The sequence below is a fragment of the Agelaius tricolor genome, unplaced genomic scaffold (assembly GCF_023055355.1).
Source record: "Agelaius tricolor isolate 1412-34295 unplaced genomic scaffold, bAgeTri1.0.p SCAF_15, whole genome shotgun sequence".
Classification (NCBI taxonomy): domain Eukaryota; kingdom Metazoa; phylum Chordata; class Aves; order Passeriformes; family Icteridae; genus Agelaius; species Agelaius tricolor.
This window is the reverse complement of record NW_027269275.1, coordinates 17,951,587-17,973,259: the sequence shown is the minus strand read 5'-3', so window position 1 is coordinate 17,973,259 and position 21,673 is coordinate 17,951,587. Positions and strand designations below refer to the sequence as shown.

The 21,673-nt window shown below is 39.5% G+C and overlaps 1 protein-coding gene across 2 annotated transcripts in view; it reads right to left on the bottom strand.

Moving 5' to 3' along the window:
• Window positions 1-21,673, bottom strand: part of CDH13 (cadherin 13) — a 443,692-nt gene that overhangs the window by 167,862 nt on the left and 254,157 nt on the right. For both annotated transcript variants that reach the window (XM_071440760.1, XM_071440761.1), the window contains exon 6: window positions 18,081-18,225. In XM_071440760.1, coding sequence (XP_071296861.1) covers window positions 18,081-18,225 — 145 coding nt within the window. The remainder of the gene's footprint in view (window positions 1-18,080; window positions 18,226-21,673) is intronic.

Here is a 21,673-nt window from a genome sequence, read left to right as displayed (position 1 = left end):
AATAGTTTGCCTTGTTGTCCACAGAACTCCCAAATAACCAAGTTTACAAGGAGAAGCCTGTTACCCAATATAAATTAATTGTGCCATCAACTCGGTTCTTATCGAGTGTTTTTATTGAGACCTCTAAAGGATGGGTTTTATATAAAGATACTGTAGATAGAAAAGAGAGCTTGAGTCAGTGCCAGATACATTTCCAGTCTGCCAGTAACTCATCTGTGGTAAATAACATAGGAAAAGATGTGTAAAAAGCAAAACCATGTGCTGAACCAAAAGCAAATAAATGACTTGTGCCACTGGTGTTATTGGGACAAGAGCTGTGAATGGTAGGCAGTAAACTTAATTAAGGTTTGTCAGTATAACAAAAGTGGGTTTGTTGGGGTTTTTTTTTGTTTTTAATTCTACTCTCAGCCCCTTCCCATGCAAAAAATGAGATTTTTTATACAGGACACAACTGCAGCACCTGGACAGAAATGGAGCCACACACACACAAGGAATGGGACAGTGCCAGCAGGGACCAGAGAACCCTCACTGGGGCATTCCTGGCTTTTCTTCCGAGCTGGGATCATAAAAACCATTCAGGAAGGCTCTGTGAGATTAATTAACAGAAGCCAATAAACCTGAACAGGCTCTAACCTTTCTAATTTCATGGTGTATAAAACAGAAGTAACACAGACAATTATCTCATAGGGGGAAACTCAAGACCTGCAGAAGGTTTAGTAATTCTGAGATATTTATGGAGGCAGACACAGTGGATGTTGTGTCACTGAGATTAGGAAAAGAGCAGCTTTTTGTGCTCACATGGAAACTGAATCTCTACACTGAGTTATACATTCTGCTTTCCTTCCTGTTTACCATTTCTCTTAATTTTATTTCACTTTCCTTTACCCTACATAACAGGTGGCTATAATGTCAAAAACTTGTAAAAAAACTTGGCAATTTGTACTGCATTTGTCACTTTGGGATATTATATAAAGGTACTTTTATAGAAGAAAACCCTCCTGGCTTTTATCTTTTCACCTCAGAACTGAGTGATTTTTATGGTATAAACATTCGTGCTTTTTACCTAGATTTGTGTTTAAAGTAAAAGTATGTTTGCTAAAAACAAGCAAATTAAAAGCATACACAAGTGAAGTGAAGATCAAGTGAAAACCAAATCTAATCTTAAAGTAAGACTTAGCTTGTTCAGTAGATACAACTACAGAGTATTTTTTTCTGGTGAAACTAAAAAAGAGTACTGAAAAGCATAAGAACAATTATCTTAATGAAATATAAGAATTAAAAGAGATAAATAGATGCAAAGAAATGTTCCCTTTAAAATTTAAAAAATACTTTATAACCTCACAAAGCTGTCATCCAAAACAGAATGGAAGATATTTGGTTCCCCTTTTTCCCTCTTTTAAGTTAAGAATACTCCTCAAATTTGATAAAACTTTGCAAAGTTTCAGGGTGCCAAAAGTGCAGATTTGAGATCCTGGCTGTAGTGCACACAGGTCATGACTGAGCAGAGCTTCCAATACAGGAAAACAATAAATAAATGAGCAAACCAAACATGAATCAAGAGCAAACAGAGAGAACTTTGATCTCCCATTCCTTCATTTCACTCCTCTGTAGCCCAACATGATCATTACAAGATTAGGTATCCATGACTCCTAAATCCATCCATGAGTAATTCCTAATTCTATCCACGATTCAGCAGGACATGGTTTAAAAGTCTGAGTAACCAACCAAATGTTTGCCCTTCCTAAATAAATATATGCCAGACGCCAAACCCAATTTCATGAAAAAAGTGGATTTGGCTTCAGAAGTTGCCTTTCAGCTGCCGGCATCCAGCTGAGACCCTCAGTCATGCAGGTGCCATTGCTTTAGTGCTGAGTGAGCACCCCAGAGCTCCCAGGGCATCATCCCTGAGCAGGATTCATCACCGATTTCTTCCACTGACTCTAGAGGGAAGTAGAGCACCGAGCTGTGATCCCCATCCCGTGCATCACATGAATGCTCCCCTCTGCAGCTCCTTGCCAAGGTTGATGCACCACCCAGCATCCACCACGTTTTAAATTCTTGCCTTATTTTTGTCTTTTTTTTTTTTTTCTTTTGGGGGGGGTGTGTTTTTTGGTTTGTTTTTTTTTTTTTTTTTTTTTTTTTTTTTTTTTGTGGATATTGATTATACTTGGAAATTGGGCACTGTTCTTTAAACATTTTAAGGCTGAACTTTAGCCCTGAGCTTGATGGCAATGCTCCCAAAGTATTCCCCAGATGTATTTCACCTTGGAGTGAACAATATTTTTAAAGGATAAAATCGCCCCCAAACTTCTCTAGGCAGACTTTATATCTCAATATTGCCTCTATTATTATGATAATGTGTGCCAATATGACCATTTGGGTTTTGAGAGCCATTTAAAAAAAAAACATTAGTAACTCATAAAATATCACATTTAAAGTATTACATCTTCCTCCAGCAATTAGAGAGAATTATTAATTCCCTGTATATTTTTGCAAAATTCCACATGCTCTATTATAATAAATGCTATAAAGATAACACTGGGTTCAACATTATTCAGCATTTAACAATTAATTTACATAATGTAAATATTAATGTAGCCTTGAGCACTGTGGGATGAGGAATTCTGAACACTGTGCATTTCATTACCTCTCATATTGCAGCCAGTTACTTCCTGCAGGACACCTGGGAGACCCTTGGAGGGGCTCATATTGTGTGTTAAAGTAACAAAATAAAACATTGGCTTTTCAAAACTCAGGATGTTCTTCTAGAATTACCTAAGAATCTCTTAACGATCCCTTTTCTAGAGATTTTTATTTTTTTGCTAAAGGATCTGCTCTTCATTGGAGCTCTCCCAAGTGTGTTTTAGTTTATAAATCCCAAGGGTTTATGATTTTCTTCACAGGATAATGACGAATAGGAAGAAACAAAGATTTTATTTTCCTTTTCCCCTCTATGCTGAGCATTGATTTTCAGACACAAATAGGAAAGGCAATAATATACACTCTACATACAAATCTACATACATACATATATAATCTACATACAAAGGAGTCAATAACTTCTCACTAACAAATATACTCTGAGCCCTAGTGAGGCCAGATTTCTTTCTCTGCTTTCCATCAGACCTACACACACCCAATGCACTTTTGTCAACATCCCAAATGATAAATGAATTTGTTTCATCTACAAGAGGTAATTTTCATGGTTTTAATCATTTTAAAACTTGATACTGATATTATTTGTCTGACTCTGGAAGGAACATTCAGAATTGGGAACACAAGCCATTTTACCTGACTATAATAAACAATAAACATAAAATCTCAAGCACAGGTTGGAAATTTATGAATTAAGATGTGAATATGCATCTACACCCTCCAGGTACGTGATGAGCACATCCAAACATCATCATTCACCCTTTGAAGCCAACAGAAAATATCTCCATAGCAACTTGAAGTTGCCAACTGTGGCAGCCATTCTCAACCATGCACAAAAATTAATTGGCAAGCAAGGATTTATGTTCTTGACAATTAAAGCCAAAAGTAGGAGTAACAACTGCTGTGTCCTGTGTCAGTGTTCTCCAAAACTGGTTTGAAAAACTCAAGTGAGTTGTTTAAAGGTAAACATATGAAGATATAAGTGCTCAGCAAACTGAAGGAAAAATTAGGAATCCCCAGAACAGCTTTCATGGGACACAATCCCAACAAAAGACATTGAATATGTGTTTATATGAGCAAGAATGCATTTCAAAAAGTGCCATCTACCAGCACATAGAAATATACATTTCTTGGTGGCTTATGGACAATAAAGTTCCTACTGTGTCACAGATCACAAGGTCACAACTCACATCAAAGCTGGGACTATCAAAGCCACTTCAGAGATCCAAGATGCTCTCCTGAAAAGATTTCTTACACATTTAAAGAAAAAAAAATCCCCAAATCAGTACCCTTTAAGAAACAAATTAAGCAAAAATAAAGTTGCAAAACCCATCTTCTGGAGTTTGCAATTTAACACATGAGAACACACACAACATATGCGATGCAGAAGAGGTCACCAGTGCTGGAAGGCAAAATTATTTCAATTCCTGCCTTATCCCTACTAAGCTTTGCCCTCGCAGCTCCAAGGCACTCTGAGACTGCTCCTCAACACGAGGCATGGCAGGAGCAGGGCAGGGTCAGAGAGGTGAGGAAATGCTGCTCTGGAAGGTGAGAGGCACCCCAGATTTGTTACAGCCACAGGGAAAGAAAAGATTCTGCACAGAGATCAGAGAGGAGCCGCGGGACAGAGCGTGGGTGGAGCGGAACAAACTCAGCCACCACCAGAGCCGCCAGCAGCCCTAAAAACACCTCAGTGTTTGCCTCTCCACACTTCTGGGGAGTGGACAACATGGTGGAGTGCTGATTTTTTTAGGTTTTTTCTTTTTATTGCCCCAGGAAAACAAAACAACCAAAAAAACCCCACAAAACACCAAAGAAAAAAAAAACCACAGGAAAATAACACTTTTTTCCCAGTGTTTTTTCAGTGGGGGAAAAAAATGCAGTTGGAATTTCTAACCAGGACTTTAATTTCTTGAAAGTATCTCCCCCTTTTCACTACAAAGCAAAGAGGAAAGGTGTTAATTCTTTAGCTACTTGATAAAAGCAAGTGCTGAATAATGGTGGACCAAGATTGCAGGAGATCTGTAAATACATAAATACAAATATGGATGAAGCCTAAATGGATCCGCAGAGCAAATCCTGCATTTTGCAGGAAGTCATTTAGAAATAAACTAGCTGGTTCTGGTTTTCTCAGAAATTTGACCTAAATTAGAATTCTGGGAGAGTGAGGAAGCATTATTCTCAGTGCTACATCCCCAGCTGTCCTGGATCATAAGGAATGAAAGACAAAAGCTGGCAATTCATCCGCACACCTTTAAAACAAAAGTGAGGAGAAAGGAGGATTCCCAGCCCAAAAATCTTTGTGTCCCTTCTCTCCAAGCGCTGCCAGGAGTGAGGAGGCAGCCTCAGCTGCACAGTGACACATCCCACAGGGAAAACTGAAAAGGAGAGCAGGATTGGGGGACATCCCATGGCAATCCCAGCCGCCGCTTTGCTGCCAGGACTGTGCAGCAGCCACATCCCTCTGCCTCTTGAGCTCTAAAGTCCCCTCACATCAGTCTGGGGAAAAAAATGTGCTTCAGGGCAGGCTTGAGACAACAGAATAAACCCAACGAGTATTGGGAGAAAAACTACAGAAAGTTTCACTGCAGCACAAGCCCTCAGTGCTTAGCATCAGGCCATTAAAATTCTTGGCACCAGCTCCCAGTCCTGGCTTGCCAATGGCCCACTTTTCATGCAGCCTATTTTTGTTTAGGGAAAAAGCCTTCAGAACATCCTGAATATTAAACCTTTCTTCAAGCTATAATGATCAGGGAGATTAGCTCTGATCAGCAGTTTTAGGCCATATGTAAATCCAGTGTCCCTAGGCAGAGGAGCAAACCATGAAATGCCCTTTTCTCCCTTTGGCTGCCAGGAACAAGGAGCTGCTCCACAGATCCTCATTAGTATTGGTGCACACCACCTATTTAGCATTCAACAGGTTGTAATTCCTGGGCCTAAGAGGGACCAGCCTGCAGCTAAGGTACACCAGATTGGCAAGAGAAAATCTACAGTAACAAAGAAACCTTTGCTTCTTTTAGTTTCTCTTAATTAACACTTTTAAAAAAATGTTTTTACTCCTTTGGCTGCTGCAGCCCAGGCAAATTTAGAAGTATTTAAGCAGCATCACCACTACCCATCCTCACAGCTCATGCAAAGGCTAAAATCCATAAACTAAGGAAGATTGTTTTTTTTCCCTCTTCTCCAGCATACAGTGTTTAAACCCCTCAGGGCACACCAAAGTAATAGAAGGATGTACCAGCACTGAGTAAATATCACAACACTTTTTATAGAACAATATATTTAATATAGAGCCATGGTGGGCATGAACGAACTCCCTGCTACAGCCTGGGCGGGAGAGCCTCTCCCCCTGGATGAGGTCTGAGAAAACAATCTCTGCCTTGATCAGGAGATTTGATTTTGTTTCATTTAGGAGAGAGACATCTCCATTCAGCAGCAAAAACACTCTGAACAAAGGTTCTTTGAGAAATGCTTTCCAAATTGTGGTGCCTGGCAGGAGGTGGCACAATCAGCAGCTGGGGATGTGTCTGTGCTGGGGCTGCTCCGAGCACTGCACGGACTCCTCTGCTCACTCTGCTTTGAAGAGAATGTTAATAATGCTGTAACTGCTGCTTTAATCTACAGAGTGAGCCAGGAAAACAGGCAGAATTTTGATGTCCTTCCCCTACACTTTCCAGTTGGAGCAGCTACTTATGAAGGAACTGACAGACAAAATGTAATCTGCAAAGCAGGAAGAGGGGAAAAACAGAAGGCTTGCCTGCCTGCTTGCTTCCAAAAGGATTTTTCAGCTTGAAGAAAAAAAAAATTAAAAAAAAAAAAGAAGAAAGAAAAATGAGTTAAAACTTTATTCAATAGCAATGAAGCCTGAAGCTGATAATTTCAGCTTTCTGGGATACAGCTGTAGCAATGAGAAAATAAGAGCCCAGAGGATGGATAAACTATATTATCTTAACTAGCAAAGGCAAGCCTTCAAAAAATGAAAATTGGAAAAGAAAAGCTATACTATTAAGTTCTTTTTTTCCCTGGCTAAGAAAATAGGATCAAGTTTTCAATTCTTTAGTTCTCTCCTGGTAAGCCTGGAGCACACCCCAAGCCTGCTGCAAGTGTAACCTCCCCAAGTGAAGCTGCCAAATAAGCAGGATCAGAACAAGCCCAAGAGGCAAGTCTATCTTTTGGTCTTATAATTATTTTGAGTACTGTAGATTTTTTTCTAACAGAAGCTATGATAGAGTTCAGCTTAAATCCAAGAAGGCAAAACTGTTTAAATTAAAAAAAGCAAGAATTTGCAAAACAATGCTGGCCAGTGTGCCCAAACAGCAATGTCTGCAATTTCATGACCCATTACCCTGTCTGTTAGAACATGCTGATGTTTCTCCTGTGCCTCTGTTTTCCAGGGCCCCTCTCTGCCACAGCTGGGAACCCATCTCCTGTGTCAAACTTTGGCCAATCAGATCTGGGGACTGCTCATCCCATCTGCACAAAACGTTGACATAACAAGATCAGAAGTGCCCATGCTACGTTGATTGCATTTATTGCTAACTTTGCTTGCTAAACCTGCACCTGGTTTGGTAACTTTGGACAACAGTGATGGTGGGTAGTGCAAAATCCATTCACTCACAGCCACACCAGAGATATTTCAGTGTTTCAGGTCCCTCCATTAACAGAATTACGTTATTTTAGTGTTATTTCTTTTTTTTTTTTTTTTCCTGTTTACAAGAATATTCTTTCAGTGTCTGGCCATTATTTACCAGAAATCCTCAGAGCAGTTTTAGGGTATGAGCTTTCTCTCCAACACAATTTATCTGAGTACACCTTCAGCTTGTCCATAGTTTTGCAGGATTTGTCAGACCAAAACCTCAAAGCACTTTTACTTTGCTGCTGGCACTGGAACAACTGTGTCTCAGTGGAATGCAGACCCCAGACCCCAAGCACCCAGATCCCATTTTCCTGCCTTAAGACAATGAGTTTTTTCTGCCTTAAGACAATGCTTTGTGTTAGTGGAAGAACCCAAAGCAGGTTCAGCTGAAATACATCACTCATTTTACATTCATCCTGGCTTCATCCCTACAAACAGGAGGGGTGGGGATTTGTATGGGGCAGAGTTCTACACTGAAGAAGGGCAGGCTTAGATGGGATAGTGGGAAGGGATTGTTCCCTCTGAGGGTGGGCAGGCCCTGGCACAAGTTGGAGAAGCTGTGGCTGCCCCTGGATCCCTGGAAGTGTCCAAGGCCAGGCTGGACAGGGCTTGGAGCAATCTGGGATAGTGGAAGATGACCCTGTACATGGCAGGGAATGGAATTTCATGATATTTGATTCAAAAAACTTTCCCAGAGATGGAATGGGATCAGCTCTAAGGTCCCCCAAACCATTCCATGACTCTGTGATTCCAGGGCTTGCCTCAACCCCAGCCCAACCCTGCAAAGTTTAAAATTCCTCTGACAGTGACACTTCCAAAGCCTGTGGGAGAAAGAACCTATTCTTGCATACAGGAGGAAACTCAATATTGTTTAATAGTTTGATTTGCTATTATGTGCTACTGCATAAGTTTTATTTTAATATCATGTAACTGCTGTGATTGCATTTTTATAATTGGTGCTCTGCCCCAGAGGAGAACTTTTTGAAGAGTGAAAAACGCTACCTAGGTGCTGACTCAGAGAATTTACAGAGTGCTTTGGGGAGCAGTACTTAAGCATGAAGCTTTCCAGCAAAGGTGCTGCAGGTGCTGAAGAATCCAAACTGCCAGATCAATGGCGTTAATTAATGGTTCATGCAACAAAATGTAAAAGAAAATTAAGGTAGCGGATTAAATCCTGCAAGCAAATCCCATCCAGAGTCGAGCTGAGATGCTGACAACCTTCTGAAGTTTTGTATATTCTAAGAAATCCAGGCCTGCATTAGGGCCACATTCTGAAGCAAGGAGCTGGGGAAGCAGCAGGGATGGGTTTTGCCCTCCCAAATAGGGATGGTTGCCAATTTCATCTCCAAAGACTCAGATCTGTAGTACATGGGCTTTTAGCAACAGTGAGCCTGTATGAATTTCACTGACATTCCCACTGATGGCACAACATTCCAGTCCCAGCTGACACAAGGAATTGTCATTTAAGGGAGATCTTTCACAGACACTCTTTAACTTCAGTGTTTCAGATGCCTTCCAAACTTCCCAGATATGATGGCAAGAAATGACAGATAAAAAACTTTCAAATAACACCTCTTTAAAAATTTAAAGCTCCTTTAAAGAAAGATACTGTATTTATAACTGCTAATGGTAAAAGAGAACAACTGTTCAAGAGACTCCTTTTTAATCAAACATCATGAAATTCAGATTGTAAAAACATACTGAGACTGGCAATATTTTCAAAGCCCAAAGGTTGTCACTATAGATGAGAGACTTCTGCTTAGAGCAACAAATAACACATCTTCATCTGAGAGAAGTGAAAAGGGTTTGATGAAATGAATGCACAGAGTTGGTTGCTTTTTGGCTTTTTTAAATTTGGTTTTGGGTGCTTTTTGCCCCCACCCAACTGGGGAAATAAATCTTTCTCACTTCTCCCTGTGAAATCAGCAAACACTGCCCTTTTAGAGCCTAAAGCAGCAAGGCCAAGAAATAGAGTTTCCATGTGTGCTTAATAAAATTACACCCTCGAGTAGCCTGGAAGAAAATTCATCATATATTAATTGAGTGAGTAATCATATGGCCCTATGGACAAGACCTGCAGTGTATTGCTAATTATTTCATTAATTAAAGTAGCTTTGTCTTGAGGTGTGTCTCTCAATTTCAAAACCATGTTAAAAATAAATTTCCCAGCCAAGTTTCCTGACAATGCTTTTGATGATTAAAAGGAAATGATGTTAAAAGTAGACTGTGCTCTTTACCTTTATAATGGAAATCATATTTTGTTTTTCTCTCAGAGATTCCACAGAGGAAATGGAAACATTTTCATCCAGCAATGTACATCTCCTTTCTTGGGGGTGTTATACGTGCTGCCATAAGGTTTGCATGGCAAATATTGCTATTTTATACAAAATCACATTTTTTATAATATTCTTGTCTCTTAAAACGTTTATTAAATTCTTCTAGTACTCTTAAGATCATGTTTTACCACACTAATTTTAGAATAGAACATTCTGTACAAGCAAACTGTTAAAACACAGATTTGAAGCTGGGACAGAGCTGTCCAAGAAAACATCCACTATTGTCACCAACATAATTCTCAGCACATAGTAATTTCCATTTTCAAACTACAAGTGGGTTTAAGTATAATAAGTAAGCATTGAGGAAAAATCATTTAAATTCTTTAACCAAGTTATTTTTTCCTTTTACTTTGGAATCAAAATATTTTTGCCTTCAGAACTTTGCCTTGTACAATTGAAACATGGACCCGAAGTTGTGCATTGTCCATCAAAAAATATTCAATATATTCAATTTTCCTGCTCTGTGCTTAAATCATAGCAATGATGAGCTATATTTGTGTCCCCAAAAATCATTGTCTTGAATACGTATCTGTTAGTATTTTCTTCCAACCACATTTTAAAGACATTTCTGCTGGAGTTTCCAACATGTACCAGCAGAAGATGGATTGAAAGCAAGAGCTGTGAGATCTCACCTTCCACCTGTCTATCACATTCCCCAGGTGTGAATCGAGCTCAGCATCAGCTGACAGCACCTTTCCCCCTTTCCCTCCACAAGAAAGCCAATAATAAACTTCTCAACCTTTCCAGAAAGTTCTTCAGGTACAAATGTGCCATTTTATAAAAGCTTCTCCTGCTTACTTTCAAGCATGTTAATGGTGCTCTCCAGGAGAGCTTGACATCCAAAAATAAATGTAATTTCCCACCTTTTTTTTGGTGAACAGCCATGGAAAAGTGCTACAGAGAAATAGTGCAACTGTGTGTGGAAATGAATAGTGGTGAGCAAAGGGGACATCTCCTGTAGTTAACAGATGTGATCTGAATGAAGAAGTCAGAGTGCCTTTTTCTAGAAGTTGTGCTCAGTATCTGAAAGTCAAGTGAACTATTTTGAATATTTCTATAAAATAGCACAAACCTCTCATGCTGCAAAAATAGATTACTGTGGGGTCATTCTCACTAAGTTTTCCTTTCCTATTGCAATTGCTTTCACTCTTCCAAGGGTAGTGTGCAACTCCTTTTTAACTTCATGGGATTACAGACTGCAATTTAAACTCCCAATATTTAGTGGTGGGGAAGGAAGAACTGTGAGGGCATGAAATAAAGGGAGAAATGAGAAAAAAATAAAGAAAAATGTGAACCTACAGTTAAAAAAAAAAAGAAAATAAAAAAATTATTTTAAGGCACTATCTATCTGATAATAGCTCTCAATTAAAATTGAAATTAATCAGGTTAACCTGTAAGGGAATAAATAATCCTGCCATTGTGCTGTGCTGAGTTTTCCACTCATATCTCCCACAGTAAAAGTAGGATGGATCTGTCTATTTGCAGTGCACACTGAGGCAAAGCCTGCCTGCATTGACAATTTATTGGCTTTGCTTTTTGCCTTGGCAGCAGGAGCAGTGGCCACAGCACAGCCCTGCAGTCAGAGGGGACCCTGTCCCTGTCACCACCCCTGTGACCCAGCCTGGGATTTACACCCAGCTTGGGGGGAGCACAGGGTGGGTGGGATGGGGCTCCAACTGCAGCATCCCTGCCACCAGCCTCCAACCACATCATCAGTTTGTGGCACATCATTGCAACTCCTGGGGATTTATCACCCTTTCCATCAGCTTTTAAAGGATCTGGATGAAATGTGGAGCAGTGGATGCTGCCAGGCCCCTGACTCCTGCAGGGCTGCTGGCCTGCAGAGGGGATGGCAAGGCAATATCCACAAAGGGTGATTTAGAAGTGTATGAACACAAACTGAGGGTTTATTCCACTAATAAAGCCTGCCCAGAGGGCTGCAGCATGCTCCCTCCCTGCAGGCTGCCACACAGCCCTGAGTTCTTTCAGAGAATGCTCTCCTGGGACTGCAGGAACTTTCAATTTATTGATTACATGGATCAGTTTAATCTCATGTGTCCAAAGTGCTTGGAGCTTTAAAGCTCATCCCTGTCTCTCCTGAGAGAACAGAAGGAGATGCACAAAACAGGTGCAAAAGCCCAGGTGCAAAAGGCACTGTTAAGTAAATTAGTACATAAATTTCCTTTTGCAAACAATTACATCCCAAATTGCACAAATTCATTTGAGCCCTTGTGTTCCAGGACCCAGCAAGGACTCCAGCATTTTTTTAAAAATTCATTTGTTCTTTGATTAAGAAACATGCTCATTTTTATTTCATGAGCCTGGGCTGTAATGCCAAAGGAGCCCAAACTCCAGCCATCACTGCTCTGTGCAGGGAGCACCCCATGCATTGTCCAAGGCACAGAGACCACGATGCTTTTACAGCCTTAAACATCAGACATTAATGCTGATCTGGCCATAAGGATGAATTTTGGCATAGCTTGTGTGTAACTATGGAAAAAAAGAAGAAAGCTCATTTTAGCAGGAGGGGCAGTGAGCACACAAATCACAAAGGGAATGTTCTGTCTGGGACTGAAGAAGGTGACTCATTTCCAGTCCTCCCAAGCAGTTCAGTAACTCCACCTGTGCACCTGAGCTGGTCTGGAGCCTTCCCTGGGTTTAACCTCATTCTGCTGGAAATCAGAACTAATTGAACCCTGGAGCCTCCTGCTCCCAGACACCCATCCCAGACCCAGGCTGAGGAAACTGCTAATTGCTGCACATGAGATTATTTGCATTTCCTCCAAATGCCCTGGTTTGACCACACTTGCATACCTGAGAACCTGTTAATTACTTGCTTTAATGGGTTATTCCTTTCAATTTCCAGCAGGCAGATTACAGTGGGTGTGCAGCTTTGTCTGCCATCATGCAATTATTAGTAAATGCAAATCTTTTCTTTCCATCATGCACCTACACAGTAACTAAAATATACCAGAATCCCCAATAAAAGATCAGATATTTGTGTCTATAGAAGCTCATCTTTCTGCAATATATGCACATCATACATATTTAAAGAACAGATATATCCATACATACACACAATAACCATATTCATATACAGCTGTATTTTATTCCACACAGATCTGTGAAAAATTTCCTACTGGGATAGACAAAGCAGCTGTGCATAATTAGCCTGGCTGCTGCTTGGCTTCTGCTTGGAAATTTAAATATTGACATTACAGATGTTTCTACCTAGTTCACATCCCTTACATTTACAGGCCAGATTACAAAGGGTTTTGAGGCAGCAAATGGAGTTTTGCTGAAATGCAGATGATTAATCCCAAGAAAGGATGGCTGAAAGTTTGCCATCAGCAAGTTTTCAAGTTTGCCAAGACTGAACATTTCTGGAAGAAAAGGAACTTGGAAACTGCTCTGCTGAGTTATACCCAAAGCTGAGCATTCCATCTCCAGTAGGAAGGACTGGGAAAAGCTGTGAAACAGGCTGGTTTAGCAAATAAATATTTATTCTTTAGCTTCCTTTGAGTCAGAGGCTTCCTCATCCACAGTGTCATTCCAATTTATTATTTCATTTTCCACAACAGCTCACAGTAGTGTTTCATAATTAAATATGTAACATTTGAAACTTCAAATCTCCTCTAAATCTGAGTATTGCTGCGAGTGGCAGTGCTAGGAATCAAAAAACTTCAGGTTCAAACTTCAATTTTGAGATAGTTTTGAGGTGAATTTTCTGAGATATTTCTGTTTGCAGGTCAGATCTATAGATACTTCTAAGTTTATACTGCAAAAACCCAGCTCAATAAAATATCAACAAATAAACATTTATGCACAACAGTGAAACTTCTATGACAAAAAGACTCAAGTGTCACCCTAACCCTGGTGCAGGCAGAATGAGAAGACTGGAAACTCCAGATTCTACTTGTTCCTAAATAAAAGGTAATATATCCTTTACTATCCTTTTCTAATGGCTCTTTGTGACTTAAAAAAAATAATTTATCTTTCAGAAAAAAGACAGCTTGTAAAATCACCCTTGTAAAATTTCCCTCTGTGCCCTGGGATTTACAGGTCAAAAGAAAGAAGAAGACTTTGACACTTCACCCAGTTCAATACAATTTGATTAAATTTACAGCTTTGGCAACCTTCTTCTGCCACAGGCCAGCAAGGATAGCAGGGCACAAATAAAGAGAGTCTGGAAAACAGTACCAGAATATTTGAAAGGGATCAAAGCTGGCAACAGGTGTGTAAAAGTCAATGATGCCAAATTTATATTTGTCACTTTGCTAGGCCAGCTGGGCCTTTGTTTCCCTTTCGTGGACTCTTTTGATTCTATCTACCACATACAATCCCATTTTTATTAACCTAACAATAAGTTAATGCACAGTTTAAGTATTCAAAAAAAACCAACAAACAACCAATCAATGAACCTGGCAGGTTGTTCTAAATAAAAGGCACCATTTCAACACCAGTTTTCATTTACCTCAACCACTGCACTATTTTCCAGAGCTACCAATGATACTCAGCCCCTTCCTCATGCTTTATCCAGCTCTACAAATTACTATTTTATGATACTGCAGAACCCTCTAGGCTATTCTTCTTAATTCCTTCTGTTTCCTCTCTAAATGTCTCCAAGTGTCCCTTTATTTCCAGCAATTATTTATAGACATCTGTCAGTCCAGGCTCCTTGGCTGGGATGCAATGGATCCAGGCTATTGTGTGCAGCACAGAAAACAAGTTACTTTCTTTAAATGCAATTCTCAAGCAATTTTGCTAAACCACTGCAGTTAAGATCTTACCCCACTGGGTTTGCAGCATATTGTAAGTCACATCATGTCAGATGTGTTTAAAATAATTTCTGTCAAGCGCCTCCAGCGAGAGAAATGAGGTGGCTGCCAAGTTCATTGAACCCTCCTCCACTTTCCAACCTCTAAAGTGAGATATCCAAAGGTTTCTGCCTGCCTGTGGAATCCATGGCATTGGAGCCACCCTCATTAATGTGCTCAGGTGAGGCTGCTGCAAGAGACACAGCTCCTCAACCCTTGAGCTGGCAGCTGGAAAAACCAGAGATCTACGGGGAATAAACTGGGTCATAACTCAGAAAACAAAAACATGAGAAATCAGCAGTGCAGCGAGCACAAAACCCATTACAGTCAGTCCAAAAATTGCCATCAGTGTCACTGAGCCAGGCTCTGCCATTATTTTCCTGGTACACATATGCTGACTACAACCTCATCCAGGAGTGGGAGCTGGTATAAATAAAAAACAACAAATCAAACTGGTTCTCCTGTCTTCAAACAGTTTCTACTGGTTTTCCAATCCATTTATTTATGATAAAAAGCCTCCAAGTTTGCAGTCCCTCCAGGAAAAGGCCTAATAGAAATCTCAGCACATCTGTGGTCACTTTAAGCACACATTTGAGTGTACTTTGTTAGGATTTAACTCTGGGCTATTTTCAGAACCATAACAATTTTCCCTGAAAAGAGCTAATTTACTGTAACTAACTATATTATTAAATTTCCCTAGGAATGATATATCAAGAAATAAATCTGTAGCAATATCACCTAGCAGTCACATTTTTTTATCATTAATTATAAGGTCTGGCAAGCCCTAGCTTGAAATTCAGATGAATACTCATTGTAATGTAGTTTGTACTCTCAGTAATTATAGGCAGGTACTTGCCTCTCCAGGAGTGGGATGGCACAGAAATTGTAAGTGTCCAAATAACCAGGGGTGTTTACTGTGATTTTAAAAATCACACACACAAAAAAATGTGAATGGCCTTAGTGACATAAAAAAAAAATCTATTTAAACACCATCCAAACCATCCTCACTGGGACTGTGCTCAAAAGACTTAAATTATTCATAGACAGATCAAATAAATACAAAAATCACACACTGTTTCCATGTTTTCTTGAGTTTTGGTGGATTTATATCTATCTCAGATAGAAGATTCTTAAAAGGGGCTTGGCACAACTTTTCACTGTAATTTCTGTGTTTATGTAATTTCTGTGTAATAGAAGTGACAATGTAGCTTGAAAGCAGAACCACTTTAAGTTAAAAAAAAGAAAGTTTAGAGTTTTAGAGTTCAAAATATAGAAAAAAATTAAGTAGTAACAAAGGTAAACAAGAAGTTTAAAATACAGTACTGCAAATTTGTGTATCATAACATAATTAATTAAGAAAGCTTACACTGTGAGTCCATAAAATGAAATATTTAAGGGTTGGATCAAAAATATAAATATCCTTATCAACAGTATTTTATTAAGCAATAAATCCTTGAAAGGTCTTACAACTAAGGGTCTTGTGACCTTCTGAACCATGCTGTGAAGATGTGAGCTGAACTCACCCTTCCTACCTATATAAAAGATAAGAAAAATAAACATCATCATCTAAAAACTCAGAGATCCCATCTCTAACTCATTCAAAATTCCTTCAAAATCCCCATCCAAAGCCTTCCTTTTGCAGCTTCAGCAATGAAATTCAGCACAACTGCAATCCAAAGGCAAGGACTCAGGAACGGCACTTGCCAACACATCAGGATTTCCCTCAAGCTGTGCATGCAACCTTTGATTTGGAACAGCTGAGGGGGGCCCTTCCAGCCCAGAATATTCTCTGATAACCTCTGTGATACAATAGCAGAGCCTGATGAATCATTTGAAGATCTGTGCCACAAGTTGGGAAGAACTATGGAAAAGAAGAGCAGGAGGTGGTGGCTGAGTGGGTGCCATCTGCACAGAGAGCTGTGGCTGATTCCAGCCCACCCTGATCCCACAGGCTCCACTGTGCACAAAATAATTTTGCAAGCATTGGTGCTCTTGACACCAGGCAAATGAGGTTATGAAGTTTAATGTGATGAATACCTGGAGGGTAAGGGAGGGAAAGCTGAGAAAAATTATTCAAACTTTGGCCAACAGGAAAGACAATCAAAATGCTAAATGATACCTGAGTCAATACAAAGCAGCAATAGGAGAAAATGGATGGAACTATTACAGAAGAATTCACTGGAAGGTGGGCTGAGAAACATCCCTACTGAATCAGAAGTGTAAACTTCAATATAAGGAGTGGGGAAAAAAAGGAAAACAAGGAGAGTTTATGGATAATAAAAATAGAGAATTGCCAGTTAAAAAATGTACTAGAGACCTACAAAAGAAAAGAGTGTTCCGCTGGCAGCCGTATTCTCAAACATGAAACATTTCTTGTTTGGCTGAAAAGATCATCAATATCTTCATTATATGTTTGTCACAAGTGAGGTAAATAAACATTTACCTCAAAAATTTAATCTGGTTAAGGAGCAGCTTGTAATGCATTTCATACCCACAGGTTTTTAGATATGAAGAACTCTATGTGAAAATGAAAAATTCAGCAGAAATCTTACATAATATGAGGGAAGAGTTTAACTTGGATGGTTATACCCACATTAAAACTTGGAACAGCACCTTACACTTGTAGAATTTCCTCATCAGACAAAATCAACAGGAAATTTAATCAGAACATTTTCCTTGCTAACTTTAATTATCAATGTGTTTTTGTTTTATTGCAACGGTTGTATCTGCATTTACAACATCTGTTTATCAGCATTGTTCAGTATTTCATTCTCCCCTACAACATTAGTCTATTCATAATGTGCTTTCCATTTATTTGTGTTATTTACCAGACTCATGCTAGATAAACAAATAAAAACAACCCTTCCAGTAACTAAACTTACAGGAAAAAAAATGAAATTCCCACTCCGCACAGAAATTGCTCATGGTATTTGGTTTGAACCTTAATCATATCCTAGGGGTTGTCTTCATTGATTCCAGAGATGAAGAAAAAACATGAACCAAAATCAAAGCTCCTATTTCCTACTAATTTCTGGGTATTTTCCTTTTACTTTCTTTTACTGCAGAGACTTGTTTTTCAAAAATCATTACCTGCTGTCCTTAAGTTGTGCTGCTCCTGCTTCTTTTCACAGAGGAAGAATCCAGCGAGCCCCCAAATCGGCAAGAAAACTTGTACAGAGTGATAATAATGCATTTATCAACAGAGGATTTGTTCAAGCTCTGTCGTATTCACATTCTCTGAAAAATCCCTTTGCCCAGGATTCTTCTCCTGGGAAGCTGAGAAGCCTCAGAGGAAAAGAAAACAATTCTTATCTCATTTGCTTCTCCTGTGTTGTGCTCATGTGGAATGTGTTTGGAGATTGTTCACCCACAGGTGATTGTTTCATTGGGTCCTGCTGTGAGTTGTTCTCACTCTTTGGCCAATCAGTGCCAAGCTGTGTCAGGACTCTGGAAAGAGTTTTCATTATTATCTTTTTAGCATTGTGTAAGTATCCTTTCTGTGTTTAGTACAGTATAGCATTCTTTAATATAATATAATATCATAAAATAATAAATTAACCTTCAGAAAACGCCGAGTCAGATTGATCATCCCTGCAAACACAATGATTTCCTGAGCTGTGGGTGCCTGGCACTCACCTGTGGCAGATCCCTCCATGACGTGCCCAACGTAGGGGCCCTCCTTGAACATGGGCCTGTTGTCGTTCTGGTCGATGACCAAGACGTCCAAGCGCACCGGCCCGTCCAAGGTCTTCCCGTTCATATCCACCACCTCCACCTCCAGCTGTGTGAGCAGAAAAAGGAATCAAGTCGTGAGTTCACTGTCACAGTGAGAAGAGGTGAGAAAAAAAGGGTTCTGATGAGCGTTGGTGTGGCCACACCCTGCCAAAGACGTCACTTGCAGCCCAGTCTTCTGGACCAGGCTCAGAGCAGATTTCTCCTCGAAGCAAAAGAAGGGACAGATGTACATTCAAACTGAGATACCCCCTGGCAGCTTGAAGATGCCATATTGCCCAAAGAATTAAAAAGCTTTAAAAAACCCCAAAGCTTTCAAAAACCCCGAAAAACAAGACCCCTTGCAAATTTGATCCTACGCCTGTGAAGATTTGGTTAGAATTTGTTTCTTTGCTTTTATCAAGCACACCTCCAGTGGACAGATATAGAAATATCATGGTAGAATTGACATTAATGCTCACCCAAAAGCCTTTTTAAAAACAAACAGAAAACAAAACCATGAAAAACAAACAAACAAAAAGCAGGAATACTGTAGCATTTAGACATTTTTCAGTGGTGATGGCATGAAGAGGCTGTTAGGCCATTTTCAGATTTCTCTGGGTCTTCTAATGAGGTGTGGAAGAATGAAAGAACATCTTCAGTCTCAGTCAAGTGGGTGTATTCACAAGCTGAAAATTTGTTTGGACTTTCTTTACTTTCAAAAACTGGACAGAAAGATCCTATTGTACATCAACCCCCCAAACCACGTGCAGTGCAAGGTCCCAGTCAGTCACCAGGGCAAACTGTGCCAAAACTTCTTAAACAACAGAGAAATCAATTTAGATTGCAACTGTGTGCTATACCTGCAGTTCTCTCCCCTCAAAGAAATCAATAAAATACAGCAATAAACATGTCTGAGACACCACTATCATTCTCACCTGCCCTCCCCATCCCCAGACTCTAATGGAGTTAAGCCAGCCAGAAAATGAACCTGAGCTCAGATGTTAATATCACTCTCTCCCAGTCTTTCCCTGAGAAAATGGAGCCAGCAGAGGCTGGAAGTCTCTGAGCATTTTGTTTAGACTGTTAATTTATTCTTCATTGCCCTGTCTTATACCTGTAAGTTATTTATAACTTAGTGATAAATCCTGCTGGGAAAGAAATAGGTCAGAATCCTAATTCCTTATTAAAATGGATGGCTTATTATCACCTTTCTCTGTTTTCTGTTACCCTCATAAATACCTTCCACTTTTTAAATTCAATGTGTTGGGTGTGAGTAGGAGTATTTGTTCTGAGTGAGACACCTACTCACAGGCACTGTTTGTAAATAGTGTCACAGTCCATTTTAACATCTACTCACTGCTAAGCCTCACTTGTCTGGGAATTGTTCTTGCAAACCTTTCCCAAGCCTTATTTTTTTATTATTTGGATTAACATCCTAAAGGCAGACAAATATTCTGGTTGGAATGATTCCAGTAGCTTTGGCACAGCTGAAGATTTCTGGGAGCATCTCCCCTTCAGCTTTTGGGTTTGTTCAACTCTGAGCTCCAAAGCCAATTCAGGAATCTTTGCCATAGGATGTGATGGGACGGGGAAAGGAAAAGTGATTCCATTCCTGAACTACATTAAAGTCAGATACAGTTTTAGCTAAAGCTGGAAACTACTGACAAAAATGAATCATAAAATAATTCAGCTTGGAAAGGACCTTTAAAGTTCATCAATTTCCAGCCCCTGCCATGGGCAGGGAAACCTTTCACTGGAGCAGATTGCTCCAGTCCCATCCAGCCTAGCCTGGAAGGTTTTCCAGGGATGGAACATTCACCTCATCTCTGAGCAAACCATGTCAGTATTTTACCACCCTTATTTTAATTTCCTCTCCTTACATCTAGTTCAAATCTCTTTTTGTTCAAACCATTTCTCTTTGTCCTATCAAACAAGCCCTGCTAAATGTTTATCCCCAACCTTCCGTAATCCCCTGAAAGGGGCTCTAAGGTCTTCCTGGGGCCTTTTCTTCTCTTTAAATGCAAACCACAAAGGATAATCAATGCTTTAGGTGAAATTTTGCACCTCACAGCACAAAACTCCGTGATCAGATTTGGGGCTGAGCACCCCAACTCTCCTTACAGAAATGTCCCAGCCATCTGCTCATTTTTGAGGCCTCCTCTGGACCCACAAATCCACATCATCCCTGTGCTGAAGACTCCAGAGCTGGACACTTTATCACAGTAAAACTGACTCATCAAAACCATGTTAATTGCTTTGGGAAGTGAAAGAATAGCAAAATTTCCCTGTGAAATTCCAGGAAATTAATTTTCAAATTCAAGATAATTTGCTCCTAATCTATCTCTCAGTATCAAGTCACTGTGCTGTTCATTGGAAAGAACAAAGACTTTGCTAAATTTAAAAAACTGCTTCAGCTGCTTTATCAGAATTGTAAGTCATTTAAAACAAAGGCATATCTAATGCCAGTTTTTGGGGTTTTTTTCTCAGACTTGCACAGATTAAGAAAAAGAATAGGAGATTCTTATTAATGACTGAAATAGATTTACTTTATCTTTGCCAATTCCACTGCATCTGAGAGCAACTGTCCAAAAAATTTGGCATGACAGGTCTGTAGGAATAGTTACATGCTATCTTCTTCATTTTATTAAGATTGTTGAGGACTTTATTTTATTAATCTTTGTACAATAATTTTCAAGCCTGTCCTAAGTATTAACTCACCAGCTCCTTTTAAGCCCATTTTACAATGTTTTCAAAATAAAAACCTGCAGCACTGAAGTTATGGCCATCATTCTTTATATGATCAGTTTGTGAAAGAAGCTGTCTGATATTTTATCTAGCTTCCCCATGAAAAAAACTAACAAAAACACCCAAAATTAAAACAAAACCAAACAATCCATAAAATCTGCTCACAAAATAACAACAGAAGTCTATTGTTATTTCCAAAAACCCAACACATGCAAATGAGAAAGCATTCAAGTAAAAGACAATATTGGCACTTTGAACAGGCTGTAAATAAAACCAGGTGGGAAATGAGATTGTCCCAACTAACAGAACTGTGAGATTTCAGCCTTTCTATGCAGAAGGCAAGAAAGCCTCTCTGGTTTTAATGTAAAACTTGACGGATGTAGGAAAAATACTGAATTAATTCTTTTGATAACAAGAAATTAGAATGGCACATTTAGAAAGGGTTTGAGTTCCTACCTGGCTATAACAATGCAGCTCCAAGGACGTGTGCTAAGCATAAAGGCAGATTTGAACAAATGGGAAAAAACCCAACCTGCAGAGTTCTGCAGCTGTTTATTTTGTGAAAAACTGATGCTTTCCCACTTAAAATCATGGAATTATGTTCATGGGGGTGGAAACTAGATGGTCCTTTCCAACCCAAACCATGGCTTGATGATGATGATGATGAAGTCATGCTCATCATAATCTAACCTGTGATTTCCAGCAGCTCTTGAGACTAAATCCCAATTTCATTTTTGACACAAGTGTACGTGCAAACCACAAAGGATAAT